Source organism: Podarcis pityusensis (genome assembly GCF_964106645.2).
Source record: "Podarcis pityusensis genome assembly, chromosome: 5".
Taxonomy (NCBI): Eukaryota; Metazoa; Chordata; class Lepidosauria; order Squamata; family Lacertidae; genus Podarcis; species Podarcis pityusensis.
In genome coordinates, this window is record NC_138032.1 from 6,385,994 (window position 1) to 6,408,585 (window position 22,592).

Sequence of the window (22,592 nt, forward strand, 5' to 3'; positions counted from 1 at the left end):
GGTCCAAAAGATGTTTTGGGATGTCTTTAAATATCTCCACTTTTGACTGATGTATTTCCAGAGTCTTCTGAAAGTGCAGACTCAAGATTTTGTCTCTCTCCTCTTTCGTTCGGAGGGTGATCAAACAGTCTCTCACCCTGTTCTTCTTCCCCCCTCTTCCAAGCCTGAAAGCACTCACTATCTTAAAATCTTCCTTCTCCAAATCTAAATCCCAAAAGTCTGCAAATTCCTGCATAAGAAAGTCAATCAGATTGTCTTTCTCAAGTTCAGGTACGGCCCTGATCCTCAAATTCATTTGTTTCTCCTTCAATTCAATCATAGACAACATCGACCTGTGGTCCTTGAGTTGCCTATGTATCGGTGGTATCTTCTCTTCTGCAGCAACTATTTCCTTTGCTTCTTCAGCTGTCTTTCGGGTCAAAGTAGATTCCTGTAGCAGTTTCTCAATAGTTTCTGTATTAGTGTTCACCTTCTGTCCCAAATTATTAATGCTTGTAGTATTTTGATCAATTTTAATTGATGCTTCAGCTACTTGTTTACTTAGTTTTTCCAAAGATTCATTAATTTTGCCTAGTGCCAGAGCTAAAACATCTTCAGATGCCATTCCTTTTGGTTTAGGTTGTACAGATGCAGCCCCTAATGGTGCAGAGGGGCCAGAAGCTGATGCTCTTTGCTGCAGCCCAGTGTCTGTGCGGAAAGATCTACCAGACCTCATGTTTTTTTCTTGAAGCAACTCTATCTTTTCTTTTCCATCTGCCATAACACTCTAGTTGAAGCCCAAGGTCAATCCCACGGTCAAAATTTGTTTTGAAGTGGAAAATTCCCCTGCCCAGATGTTGTAACAATTTCAAACTTCCTCTAGGGGGACACAGTAGCAGTCAAAACTTGTTGCGTTAAAAAAAACACACCCTTTTTAATCCCCCAATTCACAAAATAGGCAACAGTTTCAGTTTCAATTGGTTTCCAGTTACTTTAAAACCAGGAGAAGCCAGCCAGAAACTTTGTATCTCTTTTGCAGAGTTAGCTGTCAAAAAGTACTCTATTCACCAACAGCGCATTTCACAGTACGGCATTCTTATTGTCCATTGGCAGCCCGTTCCCAGGTTTTAAGCGGTGGATTTTAACTTCCTTTCCTCTCTTTCTGCAGGAAAATATAGTTTACACCTTTCCCCCCTCCTCTCCTGCAGCCAAGGGGGGAAATCGCTTGTTTTGATGTTAGGATTATAGTCCTTTAATCGACTTTCCAGGTTTTAGCTTACAACTTCTTTGCTTTACTCTATTTACAAAGAACGGAAGGCGGACTTCCTGTTTATGCCTCCCCGCTCGGTACCGAATTAAGTCTTTGTTTTCCTTTATTTCTGAATTTGACCTACTCACGGGTAGTTGTTTTTGTAGCCAGATTGTCACAGGAAAAGGTCAGCGCTCTCCGGTAACGGCTGTGCGGCTTCGCTCCACAGAAGAAGCAGTTGACTCTCAGCACCGCGCTGCTTGCCCCACTTCGCTCCGGAGCCCGTAATTGGGTTCCTTTACAAATTGGGGGGGTGCAAAAGGTGCCCGCCGAGTCCCACGGTCACAGGCTTCACCCGCCTGTGATTTTTTAAAGGGTCCCCGCTTCGCCATAGCGGAACAGACCCGATTTCCGTAGAGCCAGTCCCTCCGGATCAGAGGGAGTCCGCCATTACCGATGGCGCCACCCCAGAAGTCACCCAGAGCAACAGGACTTTCTCTGCAAAAAAGCTCGCGAATGCCTCACAGCTATGGGTCGAACTTGTGCTTAAATTTCATTGTCCTCCTAAAGACATTATTGACCTAATTATTCTAAAAAGTTGTGCCGGACGAGAGCCAGTGGATGCAATGGAAGCTGCAAAGTAAGATTTCTTAGCAGCTTTCATAGCCATCTCATAGGCTTTCATAAGCATCCTATAAGATGTTCTTGAAGCTCCATCATGAGTCCATCGCCATACTCGCTCTAGCCGTCTGAGATCCTGCTTCATTTTCCAGTCCTCGACAAGGTCATGTAATGAGTCATCAGGAGGAGCAGAGTCCTGCAAGGCCTGACGGAATCTATCAGGACCCATCAGCCTTCGTGGGCGAGCCCAAATAGGCTTGCCACCTGAGCAGGGGAGGAGTGGGAAGTCAATCTTGGCTTTCAGAGTGCAGTGATCAGATCATGTCACTTCCACAGGGGGGAGTATGCTCACATCTATGCCAGCACCAAAGATGAAATCCAGCATGTGGCCTGCTTGATGAGTGGGGCCCAAAACAAACTGGGAGAGCCCTAGTGTTGCCATGGAAGTCATTAGGTCCAGAGCCTGTGAGGAGGGGGCAGCATTGGCATGGACGTTGAAGTCTCCCAAAACCAATAGGCTTGGGAATTCCAAGGCCTAGCCTGCCGCCACCTCCAGCAGGTCTGACAGGGTGGCTGCCGATGTGCTGGGTGGTCAGTACACCAGCCAGACAGCCAAGCTCTCCTTGGTGCCCCACACGAGACCAACATATTCAATGCCAGAGATTGCCAGTGCTGGCAGAGCTCTGAAAGAGCAATCCTCATCACTGATTATGTGAGGTGGGGCTCACTTGCCCCCTTCCTCATATTTTATTCAAGTGGCACCCCTGATGGATTGCAACTAGCAAGTGCTTTGTGGAATTAGCAATTGTACTGCACTGTGGTTCGATTCAACTGCAGGTAGAAATTTGTTGCCTGTTGCAATTGTAATGCATTTACTATCCTGGCCCTCAGTGCTGGATGAAGAGCTTGAACTCAAAGTTCTTTCTGCTGAAGGCTTTGATGCCTACATCAGTCTGAATCCTGGTAAGATGGGGGCATGGTGGTTGGAGTCTAGTCAATTGTTCAGTTTATTGCTATGAAAGGGGTTCAACTCCCCCGGGAGAACAGGTTCATAGACTAGAGGTGCTCCTGGATCCATCTTAGCTGCTAGAGGCTTTTCACTTTTGCAGCTCCATTTCTGAAGCCACTTCTCTCTTATCTTCTGCAGCTCTGCTTTGCATCCATTTTCCCCTTCACCTCATCTCCTCCTTTTCTTCAGGCCCTTTCATGCCCCTGTTTTCATCTTCATCCCTATCCCCATGCCTCCTTACTCCCTCCTTTTTGACAACTTCCTTTGCATCCCCATTCTTACTATCACACCCTTTCCCCCTCCCCTCTACTTTCCTCAAATCTCCCTTACACACACATTCACACACCTCCTTCTCTCTCCTGCTTCTGTAGCCCCCTTTCAACACACACTCCATGCTATGTTATTGTATCTTTAAGACGAGTAGATTACTAAGAGCAGGACTGTCAGTTTGTCCAGTTGAAGAAGGTTAAGTTCTTTTGATGGATACTGTACATGTATGCTTGTTAATAAAATATTTCTTCTAAATCAGTACATTGAACCCAGAACGTCATGTTGAGGACAAGACATGGTATCAGGAGTGAAATACATTGTGTGGAGGCACTATGGAATATTTGAAGGCTTCACATCCTTTATCACAGCTAAGAATGACCGCTCCCCGCTTAAAACGGGGGGCGCCCTTTTCGTGGACGCGCGCAGCCCCTGGATCTGGAGCGGCTCCATCAGCATAGGCTTGACTTTGCCTTCCCTCAGGTGGGATACCTGGAGGTCTCCGCCTACCTCAGTCAGTTGTCCAATCCCACCTGGGGGAGGCGTTGCCAAGGAGACCAGACCAGGTAGGGGAGGGATTACCTGCCCACACAATAGAGGGAGGATCTTACCTGGGAATCCTCACTTGGCTCCAGAGCTTCTCCCACCCTACCCACCCTCAGTTAATGTCTTATTTTGCAGGTTAACTTTTCTTCACAGGTATGCGGGCACTGCTACGTTAAGGTCGCTGTTAAAGGGCCGGAAAGGAATTTCCCTGCATTGGCAGGTTTCGCCTTTCCCGTAGCAAAACGTCACAACTTTGGCGGTATCAGGCCTTGGGCGGAATCCTTTAGTCCATCTTCCTCTTTGCGGCGACGATACCAGGGCTCCCCGTTAAAGGTGTTTCTGAAGGGAGGCTTTAACCGTACGCCAAAAGGTCGTCTTTGCTCTCCCCTGCGGTGTTGTCGTAACGGGGGCGGCTATCTCTGCTTGAACATATGTTCTCCAGAGCCGGCCCATCCCCCCCCACTGGATAACCCTGATGCTCCCTAGGTCCCTGGCTGGGGACTGGGGAGGGAGAACGCCCAATGCCTGAGCCAAGGTCTACCCACATTTGAAATTTAATATAATTGTGGCCAATTTAATCCCATAGCACGTTGTCTTGAGTCGTTATTCCACATGACGGGGGGGGGGCGCTCGGGCTCTGGGGACTCCTCCTGGCCACGTAAATGAAAGAGGGAGAAGCTTAAAACAGACGTTCCCCTGACTTTCACTATCCTTTTTTCTTTTTCTTTTTAAAATAATTTTTATTTGGTTTTACCAATATAAAATTATAGTAATACCACAACACACATCCACAATTAAGATTCCTCCAAATCTCTGGACTTTCCACCTTTCCCTCCATGGGTTCTGTTATTAAACCTTTTCTACTGCATCTTTATCTGTAATCCATGTTTTTTATAACTCCATTGTCTCCATAGTTCTCGTTACACTACAAGTGTTATTGCAATCCTGCTAATGTTTTCAACTACTTACAGTAGTCTCCAAGATAAATTATACATTTTTCCAATTCCTTATTGAAGTTTTGGTCTTCTTGGTTGCTGAGCTTTGCAGTCAATTTTCCCATTTCGGCATAGTCCAACAGTTTAATTGTGCAGCTGTTGTTGCATACATAAAAAAAAGTTTAAAATAACTTTTATTTAAAAAACCAGAGGCTTTTCTATAAAAATCCAGTGTAAAAACAGCTTCATGGGTTTTTTTGGAAGTAGCTAGCTTTTGGGGAGATCATTACAAGGGAGATTGTTCCACTGTCAAACAGCTCTTGCTGTCAGAAAGTTTTTCTGTGTGTTTATTTCGGAATCTTCTTGTTAGGATATAGTTTCCATTCCACCTTAAAAGAGTCAGGCCTGATTGTTGTGTGTCACATGCCTGTTTACTCCCAGCACTGTGTTCACTGGGAGTTTCCGTTTTGTATATAGCTTTTTTTCTTGCTGTTTCCTCGACATGGATGCAAGCAGTCATGTTTTTCCTTTGTTCTGACCGACGTTGAATAAAGCTGTAAATATGCTCTTCTGGGTGAATCTTCCATTGCGGAGACTGCTGAAAAGGGCGTGCATGAGTCTTGGAATGTGTCTGAGGCTCGTGTCGCTAATTGACTCACACTGTTCCAACGGGAGACCGGGAGATCGTCCGGAGACGACGTGGAAGGCTGCCTGATGCCTCTGTCTCCTTGGCAGTATTCCAACACTTCTTTCTTGTAACATGAAGCCATTGGTTTGAGTCCTACCCTGCAAAGCAGGGTTAGATCAATACACATCAAATAAGTGTTTCAGTTCAACGCTTTGTACAGGGAAGTTCCATTGTCAAAACAGCTGTGTTTGAGTTTTTTTGGAAGTAGCCAGCTTTTTGTTACACCCTTAGCTTTCTCTCCATGAGAAGCATCAAATGGATGGAGGGAGGGGAGGGAGGTTTCTGAGCCCAAAATTGTGTTTAGAAAAGCTCACAAGATGCCCTAAGCAAGCAGTCAGAACTCCCCCTCCCCTGAAGACATTTGAACTGTAACTATGTACACTGGTACCTCGGGAACTTAATTCATTTTGGAGGGCCACTCTTAACCTGAAACTGTTCTTAACCTGAAGAACCACTTTAGCTAATGGGGCCTCCTGCTGCCGCCATGCTGCCAGAGCATGATTTCTGTTCTCATCCTGAAACAAAGTTCTTAACCCGAGGTACTATTTCTGGGTTAGCGGAGGCTGTAACCTGAAGCATCTGTAACCTGAAGTGTCTGTAACCCAAGATACCACTGCATGTGCATACAGGAGGGGAAAAGCCAGAGTTCTGGAGTACTGATCCAGAAACTGAATAGTTAGAGGAGGCCAACAACCTACCTCTTGAAAGACTGAATCCTGTGACTAAAGGATTAAAAGAGCAGCAGTTACTGCTCTCCTTGTGAAAAGCACTGAGACACCACTTAGTGTGTTTTGGCACGAAGTTTTTGTCAGTATATGAGAGCCACGCAGCTGCAAACTGGTAGCTTGTTTACATCAAATGATGTGACTAGTTGTGGGAAAGAATATTCCCGTAAGTTCACAGGCTTCTCAGAGCTTTGTGAAGAGTGTAATATGAAACCTTCCTGTTGCGTATGTAAAGGAAGTTTGAGTCTCTTGCTTGAAGAAGTCTGAACTGATCGGACATGTTTTCTGTAGTGCTGTAAAGTCAGAAATAAACAAGATGTAAATAGACTTTCTGACTATCTCCTTTTCCCTTGCTGGGATGCAAGAAGGGAGGGGGTGTACATTTTCCACGCTGGGAAATGTCACCTATCAAGATCTACCCTGGACTAGTGGGGATGCCAGCCAGGAAGATCACCGGTAAACAAGCTCCAGGAACCTGCGAGGGGGGCCAGCCTCCCCCGAGGGGGCCTGTTAACCAACAGTTTTTCCACTTCCCTGTCTTCTGTTATAAGAACAAAACTGCTCCTTTTCCCTTATGGGGTACCTAAGAGCTCATATATAGAGTCCTTTTATAGGGTCTCTGTCAGTAAGAGAAAAATAACAGAGGCAAACCAGAGAATATTGAGAAACAAAGCAGCTAGTAAGCCTGATCTTTATTAACTGTTGCAACCGGGTGCTCACAACCACAACAGGCTGACCCTACCGATATCTTAAATGAGCCGTTGAGGCAGGATTTGTGAGCAAAGAGACAATAGGGAGGTTTTTTCCCATTTCCTCCCTCCTTGCAGAGAAATATTTGAGGTCAATTTGGGAGAGACAAAATGGTTCCAGGACTTTTTTCCTGTACTGTTTCAGACATGTGGTTTATATATTTATGTATGTGTTTGCTTGGTACATTTATTTTATATCTTAGACCTTATAATTCTCATAACACTTCCAAGAGCAGGGAACGTTTGGCTTACTAATAAAAGGCTTATCAAGTGAAGGCGTTGCAAGTAAAAATTCATTTACAAGCCACATATTCAGAATTTTGACTAGGAAAATTTCACTAATGAAAGTCCTTTTTGGAAAAAAAGTAAACATTTAATGAAATGTAAAAAAAAAAAAAAAAAGATGAGATGGTTGGACAGTGTTCTTGAATCTACAAACATGAGTCTGACCAAACTGAGGGAGGCAGTGGAAGACAGGAGTGCCTGGCATGCTCTGGTCCATGGGGTCACGAAGAGTCGGACACAACTAAACGACTAAACAACAACAACAACAAAGAAAGTAAAATTTAATGAACTGAACTTTGAAACAAAGTTGTGCCAGGAAGTTCAACAGACATGGATCAAGGGGTAAATCTGTATAAACATCCTGTACTGTGCTGGGTTTAAGTTGCTGGTTTTGGAATTGACTTCAAAATTTCCTTGCCGTTTTCTAGCACCACTAGCGGGGCATGACTGAGCCCATAACCTTTGTTAGCTATTTGTGATAATACAAAAGCCTTACTCAAATAGTTGAAGATAAATCTTTACTTCTCAGGATGGCAACAGTTAAACAACAAGTATTATTTACATATAAATTCATGAATGCAAAATGTTCCTCTCCCCTGAGCCCAAGAGAGGGTTCTGGCACGACAGCTTATACTCTAAATTCACTCTTCCCTCCCACCCACCCAACTGTATATGTTCGAAATGATACACTGATTGGGAGCGGGACATAAGGAAAGAGGCATAGAGTCTTTGCATGCTTAAAATTTCAGGGCCCTTTTCTAGCATTTCTGCTTAAAGGGTCACAGGCCAAGATAGAAATATCTGCCCATCCTTAGCCTGGAGAAGAGGAGACTGAGAAGAGATATGAGAGCCACCTAGAAATATCCCATGGAAGAGGGAGCAAGCTTGTTGTTCTCCTGCTCTGTGGGGTACAACCTGAACCTGTTGTGTTTGCTGTGATTTTCCATACTGATTTTTTTGGGAAATAGCCCTTCCAATTACACTTCTTCCATTCTTTTTCCAAGGAAAGTTCCAGAGGTTTGATAGCTTTCCTCTCTGAATTCACTCCAAGTTGTGCGCAGACTCCTTTTTCTCTTCATCCATGGCATGTGTAGGCAAACTAAGGCCCGGGAGCCGGAGCCGGCCCAATCACGTTCTAATCCGGCCCACGGATGGTCCTGGAATCAGCGTGTTTTTACATGAGTAGAATGTGTCCTTTTACTTAACCTTTCACCTTCAAGAGCAAATTGATGCCCAAAAGCCACAGCACATATCACGTTGGAGACTGAATTAGTGATGGGCATGGAAGGGTCAAGTGGGTGCCCTGCAAAATAAAATTATACTAATGTTAGTTCAGCTGCTCCTGTTCATACTGAGAGTGGGATTTCATGGTGGCCAAGAGAAGCTGCTGGGATATCCATTAGGAACCAAGAAAAACATATCACATTCCTTTCTAAAATAGACAGAGGTAGTACACAAATATATCTCCATATGCCAGCTCCGCACCATCACTTAGCATCACATACCCTTTGAACGTGCAAAAACCTCCACGAGCTGATGGGCCTCCTTTGCTACTTGGTGCTCCATGCCTTTCTTCCCCAGCCCCAGCTTCCGCATAGTAACTACACCAAAGCGTCTCTGTTGCCTCCAGGTGTGACCATTTGATAATGCAATACCTTGGCAAAGCAATGAGAAATTATTATTTACAGATATCAATGTAAAAAGTTGCCATCTCAGAACAAACAATGAATCATGCCTTTGCATGTAAGAGCTGCTTAGTCTCTCTACAGCAAAGAATTACAAGATGATGCAGAAAGGATTCTGGGTACAAATTGGATGGAATTTAGAGGGAAATTCCATCAAGCTTCTAGTGACACTATTGGGAAAATTGGAAGTGGTGGAAACGGAAGTTCTTTTCCCCCCCTCTTGCTAAATTTTCCTACAGGAAATGGGATCGCAAAAAATCAAAATGGGTGTAAAATAATGAATATACAACAGGTAAATAACTATGGATTATGAAATGTACTCGGAATCGAGAGTGGATTTCATGCCTTTTATTCAGCTCATAGTGGTGAGGAGGAATGAAAGTTCCCCCAAAATATCTGCTTTATATACATTATTTACACAATGGGCTGCACGTGATTGGCTAATTTCGGGATTCTCCTGTAGGCCAATTAGGTTGTGGATTCACTTCCACCTGGAGCTGGATTGGGTGGCTCCTGCGGACCAATCATACTGCTGCATTGTTCTAGGACCAATCAGACTGCTGCATTCTGAATCCTATTTTTCTAGGACCAATCAGACTGCTGCATTTTGGATCCTATTGTTCTAGGACCAATCAGACTGCTGCATTTTGGATCCTATTCAACTCACTACATAACAGATTATTTTTTAAATATATGACTATAGCGGAAAGTTTCGTGTTTAAAAATGAATGATTTATTGTTTTTAAACATGGAGTAATGGTTGGAATTGGGGGGGGGGAGAGAGATAAAGTCATCATACAAGATTGGAAGAGGACTATTCTTGACACTTAGCGATGTCTGGGGCTGACGATGTTCACCTAGCAGAACAAGGAACAGCTGGATATTATCCTGGGAAACAGTTGGATATCACACTGGAATGAACACCTAAAATATTATGAATAAATATAATTTACAGATGAAGAATCAGAAGTTGTCTTTATTTCTTTCTCTCTTTCACTCTTCACGTTTTAATTATTATTTTCGTCTTCTTTTAGCTATTTTGCTTTTGCTTATGTTTTGTTTTGTTTTGCGATGTCCTCTGCCTTGGGTTAATGAGGGTACACACATGAAGGTGATAGCTGGCCTGTGTGAGAGGCAGAGAAGGAAAGATCTCCCAGGGTGGGAGACTGGGGGAAGAAAGGGAAGCACCCAGGTGAGAGCTGGGAGGGTCCACTCCCTTCTGTGTGAGACAAGAGTTAAGACATACCTTTGAGAGAGGGCTTGGCATTCCTCTGTCTCTCTCTCTTCCTTTTTTGTTTTTGTTATTTATTTAGATTAGTTAGTATGCTGAAAAGCTTCAACAAACAAACAAACAAACAAACTCAATTCAGCCAATTTTGCCACACTGTTTTTAAGGATATAATGTGTGATGTCAGCCAGTTACTACTTCTACTGGTCCCGCCAGACGGGGCTTTTATTGAGGGTGCATTCTGCACCATATTCTTGACAAGACTGTAGTGCATCAATGGTGGGTGCGGTTTATATTCGGGCCAATACCATATTATTATTATTGTAATTGTCAAACCTGTGTTGTTGAACGTAATCCGTTCAACCGAGTGGTGGCTTCCGATTGGTTGCAGGAGCTTCCTGCACTCAAGTGGAGGCTGCGTTAGACTACCAAATTCGGCTTACCGAATTCGGCTACCAAAAAACATTAAAAAGAAATGAGCATTTACTTCCAAGGTTTTTGACGTTTGGGAGCCAAAAAGTTCCAAAATGGAGGCATTCGAGATCTGAGGTTTGACTGTTGTCAGGGGTTCAGGGACAGAGGCACAGGGTAGGCAGGAGATGGAGAGCGATGGGGATGAATCCCAGGACAGCGAGGAAGAGGATGACAATGACTCTAGAGATTCCATGAGTCTTTCCAGCGAATCAGAGGATTCCCAGAAGGGGGCGCCGGTGGTCAAGGCCAGGGGAGCCCCAGGGGGGACTTGTCAGGAGCAGGGGGCCAGCGGGGGATCCCAAAGTGGCAGCTGGGCGTCAGGACCAGCCTCCCCGCCAGAGTGCAGCGAAGGGGGTGGAGGTTCCAGTGTATCAGGGGAGGCGGCTCCGGCAGTAGAGAAAGGAGGGAGGTCGGAGCAAGCCACCCTCCCGGAAGGGGAGGGGAGTAGTGAAGGGAGTAGCGTAGCTGTCAAAAGGAAAGTTAGAGGTTGGGGGCGCGCGCCAAGTTCAAATGTAGAGGCGCGCGGAAGTACAGGGAGCCCGGAGGAGGGGCCAGGTCCCAAAGCCCGCAGGAGGGGGCAAGAGCAGTCTGATTCCGCGTCGGAGGAATCCAGGAGGGGCGAAACCCCAGTGGGCAGAAAGACCCTGCGGAAAAGAAAAGAGAGAAAGAGGTGGAGCAGTGCAAGCCTCTTAAACTGGTGCAGGGCGGGGACAGATTCAGAAGGGACTTCAGCGGTCTAAGCCTAGCAGACGTAGGGCTGCGCGCCTCGGATCTGAAGCAAACAATGAACTGCAATAAACACTTTTGTATATAAGAAAAGAAAGGCGTTGGTCTTTTGTGAGCTGAGACTTGAGGCAGCCCTGACAGTAAGTCCCTTCTCTAAAAAAAACTGCAAAAAAATTTTTTTGCAAAGCTCACGAAGTTTGGCAGACATGACTACTGAGGAGCAGATAACGACCCTGCAAAACGCAGTCGCTGAACTCTCCGTTGCAGTACGGGTCTCTCAGAAGGCAGTTGCCGAAGCAGAAGCGCGATGCCAGGATCTGCAAGCCAGGTGGGATCAGGCGTGCAAACAGGGGTTCCCGGGGTCCAGATCAGAGGGAATCGCTCTCGGACGAAGGGGAGGCAATTTAGTAGCCCACTTCGATGGGAACCTGAAGCATTATCCCAATTTCAGAGCAGACGTCCTATACGCGCTGCATTTGCTTCGAAAAGACTTCAAAGATGAGGAGGAGAAAGTAGGCTTTATTGTGTCGCATTTGCATGGGGAAGCTAGAACCTGGTTACGCAATTGTGGCGCGAAGATGGTCTTGCCCGCAGGGACTCTGACGAATTTATCAAAGCCATGGACGCTTGCTTCCAATCTACCGTTGACGTTGATGTGGCGCGCCAGGAGATGCATGGATTGCGGCAGGGCAAGGCTACAGTGCGTCAGTACCATTCTCGCTTTTTTGCATTGCTGAATGTGCTGGGCTGGGAAAAAGACTCCCTGGCAGTGAGAGACTTGTTTTGGGAGGGGCTTCATGGCTCAGTAAAAGATGAGCTGGCTAGGGGAGACAGACCTCAAACCCTAGCAGACGTCGTCCAGAGGGCACTCACGATAGGGGTGCGCCACGAAGAACGCCCTTGGCACAGTGAGGAGGGGCGTCACGTCCGCCCACCAGCTAGAGCGCCTCCTTTTCTTCTTCCCAGGGACCTGGGACGTACAAATCCCTCGCCTATGCTGAAGGGAGGGGAGGAGCCAATGGAGCTGGGTCGTGCAAAGGCTCAGTCAGCTGCCGGAGCCTCAGCGTCCGGAGCAGTCAAGGCGAAGCCTCCTAGAGGGACCAGGAAGTGTTACATCTGTGACAGCCCACAGCACATGGCTAAAGAGTGTCCCCAGAGGCTCCAGAAGCACACTGCAGCCTTAGCAACAGTAACAGGGGAAGAGTTCCAAGGAGAACAGTTTCAGGGAAACGAGAATGCCTGGATGGAAGCAGAGATGCTGGGGCTCCACCAGGCAAGTCAGTGAAGCAGTCCCCAGCGCTTTTGCAGCCTACAGACCCCTTACCACCCAAGCCAGTGGTGCAGCTCACTGCTACTCTCCAGCTACCTAATGGACTCACCCTGGAAGTCCCCATTACGATTGACTCAGGGAGCAACGCAGACTTCGTGGGGATGCAGTTCATCAAGCAGCATCGCATAGCGCTACTACCAGCCACGCTGCCTCTGAACGTCGTCACGGTAGATGGCAGAAAGTTGCTGGGTGGGCAAGTGGTACAACAGACGCCACCCATGCTGCTGAAAATTGGGAATCATCGCGAGGTCATCAGTTTCAATGTCACCCAACTGTCAGACACGCCTATAGTGTTAGGCATGAGTTGGCTGGATAGACACAGCCCATCATTAGCGTGGTACCAGCGGCAGCTCACCTTTGGCTCGTCCTACTGCGCACAACATTGCATCCAGACAGGCCAGGAGGAGGAGGGCCAGGAGGAAGGGCAGCAGTTGCATCTAGGCATGGTGCAGGCAGTGCCCCACAAGTACAAGGGGTTTTTGGAGGTCTTCTGTGAAAAGGAAGCTGACCAATTACCACCCCACCGGCCCTACGACTGTGCAATTGACCTCTTACCAGGGGCGACGCTGCCGACTGCGAAGCTGCATTCCATGTCTGAAGATGAAATGCAGGAACTCCGGGAGTTCATAGATCACAATTTGAAGCGGGGATTCATCCGAGAATCCAAGGCCGTGGGGGGCAGTCCTGTGTTTTTCGTGAAGAAGAAGGACACGCCCCAAAAAAGGCTCATTGTGGACTATAGGGCCATCAACTCGATGACAAAGCCCAAGGCCTTCCCCATGCCCAAGATTGACGACCTGCTCGCGACGGTGAGGAAGGGGAGGATCTTCACCAAGTTGGATCTACGCGGAGCATACAATCTAATACGCATGAGGGAAGGTGACGAGTGGAAGACGGCCATGTTCACGCCGCTGGGCACCTATGAATACAGAGTTATGCCGTTTGGTCTCCAAAATGGCTCCCACTGTTTCCAAGCATTCATGCACCACGTGCTAGCAGGACTCCTCTACAAGAAGTGCGTATGCTTCCTCGACGACATTCTGATCTTCTCAGAATCGCAGGAGACTCACGAGAGAGACGTAAAGGAGGTCCTGCAGAGGCTACGGGAGCACAGGCTCTACGCCAAACTGGAGAAGTGCCAGTTCGACGTGACGGAGGTGGATTTCCTGGGCTACCGGCTGTCAGACAAGGGACTAGCCATGGACAGCGCCAAAGTCCGCGCGGTGTTGGACTGGAATAGTCCGCGCAATCGGAAGGAGGTCCAGAGGTTCGTCGGTTTCGCCAACTTTTACCGCAAGTTCATCAGGGGTTTCGCGAAAGAGACGGCAGCTATCACGGACACCCTCAGTTCCAAGAAGAAAAAGTTCACCTGGACGGACCAGGCGGAGCAGTCCTTCAGGAGACTTAAGAGTCTCTTCGCGTCCGAAGACCAGCTGCTACACGTGAATCCCGGCAGGCCCATGCGGGTTGAGACTGACGCATCTGACAGAGCAGTGGGGGCCGTCCTCTTGCAGGAAGATCCGCAAGGGAACTGGAGGCCCTGCGCTTTCTATTCCCGGAAGCTCAGCAAGTCGGAACAGAACTACACCATCTGGGACAGGGAGTTGTTGGCCATCCACGCGGCTTTCAAGGCGTGGCGGCACTTCCTTATCGGAGCCAAGCACACCGTGCAGGTCCGCACGGACCACAAGAACCTAGAGTATTGGCGCACGGCGAAGCTCCAGAGCCAGAGGCACATGAGATGGGCGGAGTTCTTTGCGGATTTCGATTTCCGGATAGAGTATATCCCGGGAGACAACAACGTCATAGCGGATGCGCTCTCCAGGAAACCGCAGTATCTCGAGGAAGCGGCACCAGTGGCAGCCAGGCACATTTTCGCACCGCAAGCGTGGGCGTGCGCTTCCGCCGCCGTGGACCTGGACGCGGTACGACGCGCGCTGCAGACGGATCCGTTCGCACAATCCAAGATGGAGGAGGTGCGAAGAGGGACAGCAAAGGACGGTGAATTCCAGATACGCGACGGTCTGCTGACCCGCAAAGGTGCTCTCTACGTGCCTGGAGACGATCTCCGCGCGAAGGTTTTACAGCAGTTACACGACGCACCCAGCGCGGGTCACTTCGGCAAAGAAAAGACGGCGGACTTAGTAGCCAGAGACTTTTGGTGGCCCCAGATGCGGGGAGAGGTCGCAGATTACGTCGCCAGGTGTGACATTTGTCAGAGGTCCAAGCCAGTGCACAAGAAGCCAGCGGGATTGCTGGAACCGCTGGAGACGCCACTACAGCCGTGGGAACGGGTGGCGCTGGACTTTGTTACTGATCTGCCCAGTTCGCGGGGCAAGACGGCGGTGCTTGTGGTTGTAGACCTGTTCACCAAGATGGCGCACTTCATTCCTTGCGCGAAGGTGGCAACAGCGGAACAGACCGCCAAGCTGTTCATAGACCACGTGTTCCGGGTGCACGGCTTACCGCGGTCCATCCTGTCCGACCGGGGTCGCCAATTCATTTCCAGTTTCTGGCAGAAGCTCCTGGGCATCCTGAATGTCAAGATCAACTTAGCGTCGGCGAGACACCCGCAAACCAACGGCCAAGCGGAGAGGGTCAACGCCATCATGCAGCAGTACCTGCGATGTTACGCCAATCAAAAGCCTGCAACTTGGGTGGACTACTTACCGATGGCCGAGTTTGCCTACAACAACACGAAGCACGCGTCAACGGGGGTGACACCGTTCTTCGCCAACAATGGGCGACATCCCAGAACCTTCCCGGCGTTGGAGACAACGACGCAGGGGGAGTCGCAGGGAGCTGAGCATTTAGCAGCAGAATTGCAGGAGGTCCACGAGGAGCTACGACGGCACTTGGAACTAGCTAAACACGCCTACAAAGTGCAGGCAGACAGGCACAGGAGGGCAGGAGAAGACATCCAGGTGGGGGACTGGGTATGGTTAGCAGCCCAGGCGGTGCCGGCCAAGTCGTTAGCTAAGAAGAAGCTAGGACACAAACAGCTAGGGCCATACCAAGTTGAGGGCAGGATCAATCCCGTAGCTTTTCGGTTGACCCTCCCAGAAGGTTCCCGAATGCACCCGGTCTTTCATAGGTCGGTGCTTACACCCTACAAGGCCCCACACAGATTTCAGGAGCCAGGGACGGCACCAGACCCACGTAGAGAATCACCAGGGGGGGGGAGTCACCGAGGACCCCGACACTCAACGAGGTCACGGAAATTCTGGACTCGAGATGGGGGGAGGAGGGAGTGGAATACCTCCTCGCCAGGGAAGGTACCCCGGCCAGCGCCAACAGTTGGGTGCCAGATTATGCTCTGGAGGAACCTCTTCTTAAAGACGAGTTCCATGCACTCTTCCCACACAGGCCCATGCCAGAGGAGTATTTTGACGACTGGCTTTTTACGCCCACACTTTCAGGCAGCACCTTCCGGGGGTTCTCCTCCGCAGAGGAGACCACACCGGAATCGAGCCCTCCAAGGGGATCGTGCTCGGGGGTGGACACGGACCGCTCTTATTGGTGGGACGATCAACCAGAAGTGGGGTGGCGAAGGGGGCCTTGGCAAGCAGCATCGCCTGAAGTAACAGGGGGAGGGAAGGGTTTGGATGTGTTGGGGGAGGACCCCGGTTTCGAGCACGCATACACTGAACTGGAAGCAGAGGAGATCAACGTCGATGAACTGTATCCAGCGTCTACCCCCGCTACAACGGAGCTCCCGAGCAGCGGGAGGGGGGAAGGGGGGGCTTCGAGGGGGGGATGGATGTCAGGGGTTCAGGGACAGAGGCACAGGGTAGGCAGGAGATGGAGAGCGATGGGGATGAATCCCAGGACAGCGAGGAAGAGGATGACAATGACTCTAGAGATTCCATGAGTCTTTCCAGCGAATCAGAGGATTCCCAGAAGGGGGCGCCGGTGGTCAAGGCCAGGGGAGCCCCAGGGGGGACTTGTCAGGAGCAGGGGGCCAGCGGGGGATCCCAAAGTGGCAGCTGGGCGTCAGGACCAGCCTCCCCGCCAGAGTGCAGCGAAGGGGGTGGAGGTTCCAGTGTATCAGGGGAGGCGGCTCCGGCAGTAGAGAAAGGAGGGAGGTCGGAGCAAGCCACCCTCCCGGAAGGGGAGGGGAGTAGTGAAGGGAGTAGCGTAGCTGTCAAAAGGAAAGTTAGAGGTTGGGGGCGCGCGCCAAGTTCAAATGTAGAGGCGCGCGGAAGTACAGGGAGCCCGGAGGAGGGGCCAGGTCCCAAAGCCCGCAGGAGGGGGCAAGAGCAGTCTGATTCCGCGTCGGAGGAATCCAGGAGGGGCGAAACCCCAGTGGGCAGAAAGACCCTGCGGAAAAGGAAAGAGAGAAAGAGGTGGAGCAGCGCAAGCCTCTTAAACTGGTGCAGGGCGGGGACAGATTCAGAAGGGACTTCAGCGGTCTAAGCCTAGCAGACGTAGGGCTGCGCGCCTCGGATCTGAAGCAAACAATGAACTGCAATAAACACTTTTGTATATAAGAAAAGAAAGGCGTTGGTCTTTTGTGAGCTGAGACTTGAGGCAGCCCTGACAACTGTATTTATTATTACAATTATATCCCACTCATCCTCCCAGAGGAACCGAGGGCTGAAAAGAAACAAAACTGAGAACGATTTCAACAGAAAAGCTTATTGGAAGGGATATATTGATCTCAAGTTGTATAGGCTGTTTGTTCAACCAGCACCTTGAACTTAGCTAATTGTCAGCAAGTGGCATAACATGCTGGCTATGTCCTGCCCCCATGAGCAGTCAAGCCACTGCATTTTTTGCCCCAAATGCAGCCCCAAATGCAGCACATTGTGTAATCCAGCCTAGAGGTAACCAGCACATGGATGACAGTAGTTAGGCTATCCTGATCCAGAAACTACTTACGCTGTCTTACTAGCCAAAGCTGCCTTGCTGGCTGAAGCTGGTAAAAGGCATTAAGGCCACTAGGCCTCTAGCAGCCAAGATTTATCCAGGAGCACCCCTAGTCTATGAACCTGTTCTCTCAGGGGGAGTTCAACCCCATCCATAGCAGTAAACTGAACAATTGACTAGACTCCACCCACCATACCTCCATCTTACCAGGATACAGACTCACTTTATTGGCCCTCATCCAGCCCACCACCTCATCCAGCCAATGCAGGCACCAGTCTCCAAAAGTCATCTGGTATTTAATATGGGTATCTTTCCCTCTTATGGAATTGCCACTTCTTTTAACCTGTGCCTTGGCAAGGTACCAATCTGATGTAGGCGTCAAGACCTTCAGCAGAAAGAACTCAGAGTTCAAGCTCTTCATCCAGCACTGAGGGCCAGGATAGTAAATGCATTACAACAGGCAACAAATTTCTACCTGCAGTTGAATCTTGCTAGTTGCAATCCATCAGGGTGCCAACTTGAATAAAATATCAGGAAGGGTGTAGGAGTGCAAATATCCAGAGTGTGGGGTCAGGTGGGATTACTATGAGGAATTATAAAATATGCATCAAGCCATTGTGTCCACGATGAATGCATTGTGTTGACTGGGTTTGATACATTGACAATAATTTCTGATCAAATCCCACAACTGCCAAAATCTCTGGCCATTTCCTCTACTGTTCCTCTACTGCCCATTTCTCTCTCTTCACAAGTCAAGTACACAGCCCAGTTGCTTAGGCTGGCAGGCTCCTGGGTCATCAAAGACAGTAGGCAAACTTCTTTGATGTAGCTCTTCTGATATGTTAATATTAGGATGTTAATCTTAGGGCCAGGAAACAGGTTTCACATAAAGGTGATAATGATCGCTGTCCTCTTGGCCATTCTCCTTATCATGTATATTGCTTGTTTATCACCTCTCCCGGTTGCCAAATGTACTCCTTTGTAGTTCTGTGTGCTTAATTAGTTTTGGTAGTTTAACTTTTCCCCATGTGGGGTTTGTTGAAATGTTCAGAAGAAATCTGATTGGTTCTTACGAACACTCTGTAAAAGTTCTTTTGTGAATAAAACAACCTGGGCCGAGGAGTGGAGGCATGGAGAGATTATTATGCGCACCCTTCTCAGAGTCTTGCTGGTTCAAGCCTCTGTGTGTATTCTTATTAATCAGAGTTCAGTCGTTCCTTTACTTTGAGAACGCCTCAAAGGGGGCAAGTGAGTCCCACCTTGCATGATCAGTTACATGATGTGGCTCAAGCCCACCATTAGAATGGCAATTGCCATGAACTTTGGCGGAGCCAGGCCCCTTCACATATTTTAGAGGGGCACTGAAGGGACCTCAGCCCCTAGCTGTTCACTCCTAGGTAACCCATTTCCTGCAGTGCAACAATAATAGAGAACCTTTGTTCTGGACAGCCCTTTAAATGTTTTCTCTTGGGAAAATACCAGTAGAAATTCTTATTCTTCACTTTTACCCTTTCCTTTTGCCATGGTCCTAAGGAAAGGAGTCTCTGGTCGCTCGTCTAATTCTTCAGAGTGGTCAGTGAGTGCTTCTTTCACTACTTGGAATCCAGACAGTACTACAATGGGTAGATGTCCTATCCATAGGGTGAAAATATTTCCATATTGCTTTCCCAGCTACCATTTGGGTCAAAAGAAAGGAGAGGAATGATGGATTCAAAAAACACAGTTGGATATTTCAACTTAATACGAGAGCTTCAGTCTCCCTCACCTCTGCAGCTTCTCACTATGTGCAGTTCTCTTCCTATCATCTCTCCTCCCCTCCCTCCCTCCATTTCAACCCTCGCAGAACTCTAGCCCAATGGTTGCCATTAATTAGATTTTGAATTGATTTTAGAATGAATTGATTTTAGAATGCTGTGTTGCTTTTATTGTTGTTAGCTGCTCTGAGCCTGGCTTCAGCTGGGTAGGGCGGGATATAAATACAATTCTATTATTTATTTATTTATTTATTTATTTATTTATTTATTTGTTTGTTTATTTATTTTACTCTCTGCCATCTATGTTGCCTCGGCCTAGGATCAGAGCAGCAGAGGCACTTCATAGTGACTAGCCCTCCTGTACCAGAATAGGACCTTGTCACAATTATTTTGTGTGCAGGGATGTGGAAACTGTAGCGCACCAGATGCTTTTGAACTGCAACTCAATTGTTGACTGTTGGCCATGGTCGTTGGGGCAGATGGGCATCATAGTTGAAAACATCTGGTGGGTAACAGGTTGCCATAGGCTGGGCTAGAGCACTGGGTCAAGTTTCAGGCAAAATGTCAGGTAACACCCGGATGTATAGCAACACAATGGAAAAAGTTCTACAATTTTTGTGGTTTCCTAAAATATGGAAACCTTAGTTTACTGCAGAGAACTGTTAAGAATTTGGTATTTAAATTGTTTTTTTATAAGTGCTTCTAGTTGTAGTAAACAAGATGAAAATGTCCCCAGGCTTCAGAAATTGAATAGCAAATGAGGGTTAGTACCTGTTGAGAGGCTGCCATGAATGAATGCTGAGGACCTATGTGGTCAGTCTTTTTTTTTTTTTTGTAATAATATTTTATTCTTTTTTTCCATATAGAAAGTTACATTTATTACTCAACAATTATATTCCAATTCAACAAAACAAGTGATTTCCCACTCACTCAATATCAATGTTTATAACTTGAATTACATACAATTGCATTTTAAAGTTCCATCTTATCTAATTTCATCCTCTCTAACATGTTTCTTAATATATTCTGCTGTTTTCTTACACTTCAAACCCCACTGTGGTCTTTGCATGTGGGAAATAACTTTTTATATAGACCGTTAAGGTTTTCCAATCTTCTTTAAAAGATTCTAAATTTGTATCTTTCATCAATTCTTGCCATCTCTGCATATTCCAAGATTTTCACAAACCATTCTTCCTTTGAGGGTGTTCTCTCCTCCTTCCTCAGTTTAACAGTATACAATAAATATTTTTGATCAGTAGTTTTTAATGCACATTTTAAACTTTTTTATGGTTTTGTGCTTTTCAGTATTAATAATAATATCCTTTATATTATTACTATTATTTGTATTGCTTACAGTTTCTGACAACAGAGGCTTATGGCATTTACCATTTTAACCCATGCTATTATTTAAGTTTAAATATCATAATTGTTGGGGGAAATAGATAATTGCTGACATCAGACTGAGTTATTACTAAGGAATAAGTACCTGAACCAGAGTATTTTCATGAATCTTCAATCCAAAGCTCCATATGGCTCCAATGAGAGGAAGCTGGAGAGGACCTGGAGGATAATGCCTGTTTGACCAGAGCTGTTTCAGGTAGTGCAGAATCAGAAGAGCCACCAGCAGAGCAATCAAAAGTGCCCGTATCTCCATCCTTCTCTTGTTGTCTCTTTCTCCTTAATTCTTTCTAGGTTGCCTGGTCAGGTTCAACTCTCTTTCTCTAAGGAGCTTTTGCTTTCCTCAAGGACATCAGCAGTACTCTCTGTTTTTATATGCTCAGTTATTGAAAACAAATAAGCAAACACTATAATCAGTCTTATATGGGTCACGTAAATGAGAGGGTGCTTGATCTATATAAATTGTAATTAGAATCCAAGCTATCTTAAGACCAATTTTGTGACACAAATATTTGGGAAAGAATTTTGTACCAAATGTTCATTAAATAAAAAATGAATATGAAACCCAGAGCCTTAGGAAAAGCAAAGTGTGCATGTGTACATTCTCTCTTTCTGATTCCTTTTCGGTTCTCTATCTCTCTCTCTCTCTTGGAGGGGGCTCATCTGGGAGAGTGGGAGAGTGGCTCATCTGGGAGAGTGGGGACCAACTCAAATGCATGGTTCCCACCACACTAAATTAACTAATTCATATATTCCCTCCTTATTCAAAATTCCAAATGTGCTCATTGGCTTTAAAAAGTTGGTGATTCACTGCTTGAAGTGGAAGAGTAACACCCCTGAATAATTTCACTCCTTATAAATATTTGTTCTCCCTTTATTCCTGATTTACACAAAGATTCTGAATCTTCTTTATTTGTCAAGGTTTCTATCTCTAAACAGGGAAGAAAATGCTGAGAGATAGAAGCCTAGAGAAACAATGGGTAAGAGCATAAGTGCCAACTTATATTCGATCCCCCTTCTCCACCCATGTTGACAAAAGTTGGGTGTGTTGAGGCTCTTCCTCCTCCTGCAGTGGAGGGGAAGGGTGGAAGAAGCAGTCTTGATGACCTAGAAAGTCAAGGAGTGGTCAAGGAGAATTAACAGAGACACATTTCTGTGCTTCTTAGATACTGACTTAGAGCAGAAATATTCGTACTGTAATCACTCTGTGAAAGCAATGTATGATCCGAACTGCCTACAAGCTGTGCTGACCCCAGTGGGTCTCTACTTTTGGTTCTAGGTCATGGCATTCACCTGGGTCCCAGTGAATTGTAGAATTGTAGAATTGGAGGGGACCCTGAGGGCCACCACGTCCCACCCCATGCAATGCAGAAATCTCAGCTAAAGCATCCATGAAAGATGGCCATCCAACTTCTGCTTAAATACCTCCAAGGAAGGAGAGTCCACAATCTTCCAAGGGAGACCATTCCACTGTCAAACAGCTCTTACTGTCAGAAAGTTTTTCATATGTTTATTTCTGAATTTTTTATTATTTTTTTGTAACATGAAACCGCTGATTTGAGTCCTACCCTCCAAAGCAGTGCTGGATCTAGACACATCAAAGACGCAATTCAGTTAAACACATTTTTATTGTCATTCAATTTTACAATTAACATTTACATTCAAATAAAAGTCATAATCATAAACATATAGGATTCTCTGAATCCTTGGATTTCCCTCCACCTGTAATGGTTGGGTCTCTCCCACAGAAGCGAGACAACTCCGGCAGCAATTAACTCAGGTTTATTGTTCAAAACACACAAATCACTCTGGAGCTCAGTCATTCAGTGTCTGCTTCCAAATTAGCTGTTGCTGAGTCTGAGTTCCGCCCTTTCCTCTTCCTCCATTTAAAGCCCCACTTTTGCTTCCTTTCCTGTTCACGCCTCTCATTAATCCTTGCTCGCCTGTGTATCATGGGATGGGCTATTTCCAGTGGCTCTCCCTCTGAGTCCTACCTTAAACTGTCAGTCTGTGTCTTCCCCCTTGAACTCCTCCCTTCCTTCTCCTTGTTCTCGGAGCTTGGGCTTTTACTGCAA

The 22,592-nt window shown here is 47.0% G+C and overlaps 1 protein-coding gene and 1 long non-coding RNA gene across 2 annotated transcripts in view; one reads left to right on the forward strand and one right to left on the reverse strand.

The window, feature by feature from the left end:
• The window catches only part of LOC308478401 (cytochrome P450 2J4-like), a 439,957-nt gene extending 419,083 nt beyond the window's left edge, over positions 1-20,874 (reverse strand). The window contains exons 1-3 of the mRNA XM_081008097.1: positions 20,606-20,874; positions 18,874-19,036; positions 8,559-8,708 (exon numbers count right to left, since the gene is read on the reverse strand). Of these exons, the coding sequence (XP_080864223.1) occupies positions 8,559-8,708; positions 18,874-19,036; positions 20,606-20,773 (481 nt within the window). The 5' untranslated portion in view covers positions 20,774-20,874. The remainder of the gene's footprint in view (positions 1-8,558; positions 8,709-18,873; positions 19,037-20,605) is intronic.
• The window catches only part of LOC308478525, a 164,383-nt gene that overhangs the window by 22,369 nt on the left and 119,422 nt on the right, over positions 1-22,592 (forward strand). The window lies entirely within an intron of this gene.